General features: G+C 59.8%; 1 protein-coding gene across 7 annotated transcripts in view; it reads right to left on the reverse strand.

The window, feature by feature from the left end:
* Positions 1-337: 337 nt before the first annotated feature.
* TPST2 (tyrosylprotein sulfotransferase 2) overlaps positions 338-7119 on the reverse strand; it is a 34877-nt gene continuing 28095 nt past the window's right edge. For 2 of the 7 annotated variants that reach the window (XM_059676981.1, XM_059676980.1), the window contains exons 3-6: positions 5974-6172; positions 4779-4829; positions 2362-2410; positions 338-807 (exon numbers count right to left, since the gene is read on the reverse strand). In XM_059676981.1, coding sequence (XP_059532964.1) covers positions 2369-2410; positions 4779-4829; positions 5974-6172 — 292 coding nt within the window. In that variant the 3' untranslated portion in view covers positions 338-807; positions 2362-2368. Of the gene's footprint in view, positions 973-2361; positions 2411-4778; positions 4830-5973; positions 6173-7119 lie in introns of all 7 variants that reach the window. The other 5 variants (XM_059676983.1, XM_059676982.1, XM_059676985.1 and 2 more) reach the window with 5 other exon arrangements.

Below are 7119 nucleotides of genomic sequence, written 5' to 3' on the forward strand. Positions count from 1 at the left end.
GACGAGGCAGCTGCTCCTCAGGCAGCACCGCAGGCCTCTGGGCGCCCAGCGGGGCTGGACAGGGGCGTCCACACCCCGAGGGAAGGGCCGCCGGGAGCTCAGGCCGGTCCCTCGGGCTCCGCCGGTGCCTGTGCTGATGCTGATCTGCACCCTTTGGCCGCAGTAAACCATCAACGTGAGACTAATGGGTTTTCTGAGTTCTGGGTCCTTCCAGCAAATCACCAGACTGCGGGGCCCTTGGGGACCAGGCACAGGGTGGGCAGAGCCCGGCGGACCCCGGGCCACCAGGCAGGACGCAAGACCCGCGCCCGTCCCTCCGTGAAGTAAGGCACCGACAAACGAGTCCCTGATCACTTTATTCAAATAATAGATCTATTTTCTGTGTCCATTTAAGGGCTGGGGAGGAATGAAAGAAAGCCTCATATATTAAATTTTTAAATAGATTCTTTGAATTCAAAAATAGGGCCTAGGAGAGGCACGGGGTGGCCTGGTCCCAGCCGGCAGCGCCGCCCAGGGCCCTGCACAGGAGCCAGGCGGCAAGGCCACTTCTTAGAAAAAGTTCTCGCGGGAAAATATAAAAACCAAGTTTCCAAAGCTGGACGGTGTCCGCACTCCCGCCCTCCATCCCGGAGGGTCCGAAGGCAGCGTTTCACAGAAAGTTTCCAATGGCCCGGCTTTGCAAACATATGCAAGTCACCCCTCGGCAGCAGGCCCTGTGCCGGTTATAGCAAGCAATATGCTTGGATTAGAGTCCGATTTCCGCTGGAGGCAGCTTCTCCCCTTCCTGGCGACAGCCACTGCGGAGACCTGAAAGCAGGGGGGCCGCGTGAGCCCAGGCCGGTCCCCTTCGCAGGGGTGACAGCAGAGCGCGCGGCTGCAGCGCCCGCAGGAGACGGGAGGCTCCCCGCATCGCAGCCTGCACCCCGACCTCAGACGCCCTTCTCATGTACGAAGAGCAAACAGCAGCGACTGCTGGGAGGGAGGGAAGGGTCAGCCAGGAGGGAGCTAGCGCACCCGGTCTGGTCTGCGTGTCTCGCTTAGGGAAGCGAGGGAGGCATCGGCCGCGCAGGAGCAGAGCAGGGCGGTCGGAGAAAGGGAGAAACGCGGGGACCTGTGTTCCACGTGAGGTTCTTTCCTCTGGGATTAAGCAGACTCCGGGGCCTGAGCAGGATTTGGGGGGGGGGCCCTGAGAGTGACGGGCTGGGTGTCTCCAGCCTGGCATGTGGGTGCAAAGCGGGTGTTTTTTTTTAAGTGAAAACATATGCTGATTATTGAAAAATAAGATGAGACTGAAAATAGAGTCTGGGCGAGAAGCTGTTTCCGTTTAAAAAGCACCGGGAGATACCAGGCGAGTTCCTTCTCGCGTTTCCCTGACCCGGTCAGAGAGGCGGGGGCACCGGGACGTCACTCCCTCGTGGATTCCCTACCCCCTGCCCAGGTCCACGGCCAGGGCCCGGCACCCACCCTGGTCAGCTCTCTGGCAGGTGGACAGTGACGAAGCCCATTCTCCAGGTGTGGAAAACTGAGGCCCAGAGGAGTCAAACGGGAAGCGAGTCCTTAAATCTTTGACTTAAGTTCAAACCCACGTTTGGAGCCGTTCCACTGCCCCTTAGCAAACACAGATGAGCAAATACTCACGTTCCTTAAAGCAAACTCCGGGGGAGATGTCTTTGGGGGAGATTCTGCCCTTTGTGACCCTGTCTGCCTTGGGCTAGTCAGATCCTTCTCTGGGCCCTGGTTTTCTCCTCCATAAAATGGGACCATGTCACCTGCCTCCCAGGGACGCTGAGGGCTGAGTGAATGACAGGGCGGTGGGGTTCTGCTTAGACCAGACCTGCCTGTGGGTACGGTTAGAACAGTAGCTGCTTTGCGCCAAACCTGAGCTGTTAACAGAAGCTGGCCTGGCAGGCGGCAGTCCAGGCAACAGTGGTCCCAGGACCCCCATCTCTGGTCCTGGGGCGCCTCCCTGAGCCAGACAAACCTTTCTCGGGCGGCTCAGCACTGAGCCCTGCCCAGCCCAAGCAGGAGACTAAGCCTCGATTCTATAAATAGTTCCCTGGCCGGTCACCATGGAAACCTCCCAGAGGGGTGGGTCAGCCAGCCTTGGGGGACACTCCTCCCCAGGGAGGCTCTGGAGGGACAAGCTTTTCAGAAAAGAGGCTCCTGGGCTCGGAGCGGGGAGTCCCCGCAGGGTCAGGGGTCGGGGGTTGGAAGCGGGGAGTCCCCGCGAGGTCGGGGCTTGGAAGGGCGGTTCCCGCAGGGTCAGGGGTCGGGGGTCGGAACCGGGGAGTCCCTGGGGTCGGGGCTCGGAAGGGCGGTCCCTGCAGGGTCAGGGGTCGGGGGTCGGAAGCGTGGTCCTACCTGGAAATCACGAGCTTCCCACGTGGGAGGCGGTGCTGTTCGGGTTCACCTGCGGGAAGACACAGAAGGTCACGCCAGGTCCAGCCCTCAGCATCACGGCCGGCACACACTCACCCATCCCATCCTCCCTGCACACCTACTATGTGCCGGGCGCTGGGAAACGTGAGCCTGACAGACCAGGCCTGCTCTCAGGTAGCTTATGCTCTAGGGGGAGGGGCTGAGGCGCGCACAGGCCGATGCTGGCCACGCCCGGCACCACGTGGGCCACAGGAGTGACGGGGGCTGCTTCACCCGGAGGGAGGGGCCGACAGGGTGTGTGTGTGTGTGAGTGTCTGCGCTGCGGTGAAGAGCCAGCATCTGGCCTTTGTCCTGTGCCCGGCACGCAGCTCCTAAAACCCGCAGCCGCTCCGAGCATCTCCTGAATGCTAATGAGATGGCTGGTGGCTGGGGGGCCCACAGAGCTTCAGGATGGGGGGCTGGTCGCCGGAAGGACCAAGGCATGAATAGAGGGGTGGGACTCTCAGCACCACACCCCCCGACCTTAGTAATCACTGGCCTGTGACCGAGTCAATCATGCCTGCTTCGTGAGCCCTCCCCAGAAACCCCAGCTTCCGGCTGGGCGGGCGGTGCACCCGGAGAGCCACGGAGCTCGCCCTCCCCAGCCCCTGCCTGGGCACCTCTCCATGTGGCTGTTCCTAAACTGTCTCCTTTATAATAACCTGAGGAGTGGGCGTCGTGGGAACCCCCAAATGTGTGGGTGTCCTGGGCACCCCCTGCGGCTGGCGGCTGGCGGGCAGTCCGCTGGGACGGTGCCTCCACCTGCAGCCCTGGGGTAGCAGCGGGAGTCAGTGTCGGGGCTGAACTGAGCGCCAGCTGGTGCCCAATCAGAGGACCGGCTGCCAGTGTCTGACACCCTCACACTCCACAAGCAACAACCCAAAAGGTGAACCCGAGTCCCGCCGCGCGGAGGTCAGAGGTCGGGGGGGGGACAGCATTCCCGCGGAGGTCAGAGGTCGGGGGGGACAGCATTACCGCGGGGGGACAGCAGAAACCGGGAGGGAGGGTGTCCCAGCCCAGGGAGTGAGCAGGCAATCGCCGGAGCTGCAGGTCTAGTGTGTGAAAGCTCTGTGTTGCTGGCTGAACATTTCCCCGTTTTTGGTTTCACGATGACCACGTGGGAGGACCACACGGGACTGCAGCTCGCTGACGGCCCCTTTACTTGGCTCTGCCCTGCGGTCAGTTGCAGGGTTTGCAATGTCCTGGCTGAGTCACGGGTGGGGGAGGCCGTGCAGGGGAGCGGGCGGGGCGGGGGCAACGGCAGGGCAGCTCCCCGCGGGCGAGGCTGGGAGCCGATGACACAGCACCTGCCACGCCCTGCACTGCAGGGCCGCACACTGGCCGACTCTGGTGAAAAACACGCTCTGAGCCTCGCAGGCTGAGTCTTAAAAAGATGTGGACCTTCCACCCACGGATTCCACTCCTGAGAATGGGCTCCGGGGAATGACTCAGCGAGCCCCACCCGCACCTTGGCCCACGGAAGAGGCAGGAGCAGGATGAGGTGTGCCCGGCATCCTTCCGGATGCTTCCACAGGCGGCAGAGGATCTTGGGGAGACGGTGAGGTCACGCGTGGCACGTGAGCCTGCGCGCGGCACTCTGCCCAGGGCTGCGCGGGTCCCCCACGGCACACGTGAAACCCACTGACTAGACGGAGAAGCAAAACAAAGCCGCTCCGACACACACTCACCACGAAGGCCGCACGCACAGGGGCTGAGACAGGCGACAAGCAAAAGTGAAGTTTCCGGCCATGGGCGCCCCGCCCCCCCCACCCCGCTTCTGTTTCCTGTTCTTGTTACTCCTTGTTTTGGTTAAAACAGGTGAGAAATGGTGCTGACTAATTCTAGCATCTTTTAAAAAAAATATATATTTGTATTGATTTCAGAGAGGAAGGGAGAGGGAGAGAGAGAGAAACATCCATGATGAGAGAGAATCATTGATCGGCTGCCTCCTGCACGAGTTTAGGGCTGTGTTTCTCTCTATCCCTCTCCCTTCCTCTCTCTCTAAATTCAGTAAAAAAATATTTTTAATACTAGTATTTTTAATAAAAACAAATGAAATTAAAGCTAAAGACAGAGAGTTGCCACCAACTCCCTCCAACTGCTTTCCAGCCCGGAGACCAGGTGCAGAGAGGGGCTCAGGCAGAGGGCGGCCGAGGCCTGGCCCAGCTGGTCACTCAGAGCGCCTCTGGCCCGACTCTCACCGCCGCACCCCCCCGTCCCCCCACCCCCACCCTCATCCTCCCTCCCCCCCAATATCCTGATGGGGTGACTATCACCCACAGTAGAGGTGAGGAGTCAGGCACACAGCTAGCGGTACAGCCGGGCAAACAGCATTCACAGTTCCCCGTGGGGTTTCTAACCTGAAAATGTCCTTTCAGATTGGCTGGTGTTTTATAGTCCCCTCTCAAGACCTACAGAAGAGAAAAGAAATATCACTTTCATGGATCTGATAAAAAAATAAAATTCAGTCCATTACCTCCACATCCATCCCCCTTCCCACCCATCCATCCATTAACTTATCTCACCACTCACCTGTCCATCCTCCCACCCGCCCACCCACGTGGCCAGCGTGGGGCGATCTGGGCCATGTCCCTCCCCACATCCCCAGGGGTGTGACCAATCCCCTGGGACAGCTTCACTCACACGGGGTCCTCCCAATCACTGAGCACTGATCCCCAGGATCCAAATACAGAAACACACACACGCACATACATGTACACGCACACTTACCCATGCACACACACAAGGCTTTCAACAAAGGAACTTAACTCTGCAGTAGCATCAAAACCACCCTAAAGACTAAACAGCTATCTGTCCAGCCGGGCTGAGCATCGACCTATGAACCAGGAGGTGATGGTTCAATTCCCGGTCAGGGCACACGCCTGGGCTACAGGCTCAATCCCCAGTGTGGAGTGCGCAGGAGGCAGCCAATCAATGATTCTCTCTCATCACTGATGTTTCTATCGCTCTAGCCCTCTCCCTTCCTCTCTCTGAAACCGATGAAGGGTAAGAGTAGAGGAATAAAGTGAAATTAGTGCACAGATGGGCCTGAGGGTTGAATGCTATAGAGCAGGGGTCCTCAAACTACGGCCCGCGGGCCACATGCAAATACAAATATTGTATTTGTTCCCGTTTTGTTTTTTTACTTCAAAATAAGATGTGCAGTGTGCATAGGAATTTTTTCATAGTTTTTTTTAAACTATAGTCCGGCCCTCCAACGGTCTGAGGGACAGTGAACTGGCCCCGTTTAAAAAGTTTGAGGACCCCTGCTATAGAGTGTGAGGCAGTTGGCTTTGAGCTTCCTTGTGGCCCAAGCAAAAATGGAAAGACAAGCAGTCACATGACCCACCACGGCCACAGCTCAGGAATCACGATGCTTATATTATTATTTTCTCAGACAGCTGGGGCTCGCACCCCCGCCACCGCCCGCGAGCACGCCTCCACGTGTGCACACCTCCACGTGTGCACACCTTGTGTGCACGCCTCTGATTGTGCACGCCTCCGTGTGTGCACGCCTCCACGTGTGCACGCCTCCACGTGTGCACGCCCACTCACCCGGTGCGTGTTGTTGATGACGATGGGGTCCGGGTTGCCGTAGTTGGGAGGGTTTGCGTAGGGGTCGTAGCCGAGCCGAGCCAGCATGGGGGCGATCTGGGCCATGTCCCTCACCACGTCCCCGGGAATGTGCCCGGTCCACTTGGACAGGGCTTCCAGGTTCACGGGCTTGATGACCTGGTCGGTGGATCGCTCGATCCTGCGGAGAGAGGACAGGCTGCAGGGCCGGGCAGACCCGGGCGCCACCTGGGGGCCCCCTGCTCAGTCACTCGGGGGCACTGGGGAGACTGGAGGGACCTGGGCCCCATCGACGGTGAGTCCGCGGACGGGTCCCGGGCTGGTCACGCCCCTCTGTGCGCTGGGGTACAGCCCGCGATGGGAGGAAGGAAGGACCAGGCAGAGAACACTGAGGGGCCTAACTTCTGCTTCCTTGATGCCTCTGACTTAACTTTTGTTTCTGCGGCTGAGACGGACAGTCTGTTCCAGGAAAGAATTACCAAACACGAGCGGTGAGGCCGGGTCCCAGTGGCCGCCACTCCCAGGCCCCCGGCGCCCTGCAGGGACCCCCGTCCTCCGACCCTTTTCCTGAGCCTGAAATAATGGACTAGCTAAGAGCCGACTCAGGAGCCAGACTGTCTGGGTTCAAATGCCAGCTGGACCAACAGCAGCTGTGCGGCCCGGGAGGGCTCCTGCCCCTCTCGGAGCCTGTTTCCTCAGCTGTGAACGCGAATGCTGAGGGCACCCACCTCCTGGGCTGCTCCGAGGGGTCAGTGAGTGAAGACAGGAAATGAGTTAACACGGAGCGAGGGCTCGCTCTCTCCTCCACGGCTCGGTGCTCTGGGGCTCGGGGGGGGGGGGGGGCGGCCTCCCGCAGGAGGAAGGCAGAAGCAGGGGCAGGAGGAGGGCCGTGGACATGGGGGGCTCGAGAGCACAATCTCTGGAGGCCAAGAGGCCCAGGCTCCAACCCCGGAGCCACACTCTGCTCCCGGGATCCAGTTTCCTCATCTGTGAAAGGAGGGGAGCGCAGTTCCGATGCCTTCAGGTCGCTATGGCGATTAAAGGGCTAATGTTTGTTGGGGGCTTGACTCAGTGCTTGCCAGACAGCGGGCAGTGATTAAATGGTTAGTGACGGTGGGAGGACGAGTA

This window comes from Myotis daubentonii, chromosome 19 (assembly GCF_963259705.1).
Source record: "Myotis daubentonii chromosome 19, mMyoDau2.1, whole genome shotgun sequence".
NCBI classification, from domain to species: Eukaryota; Metazoa; Chordata; class Mammalia; order Chiroptera; family Vespertilionidae; genus Myotis; species Myotis daubentonii.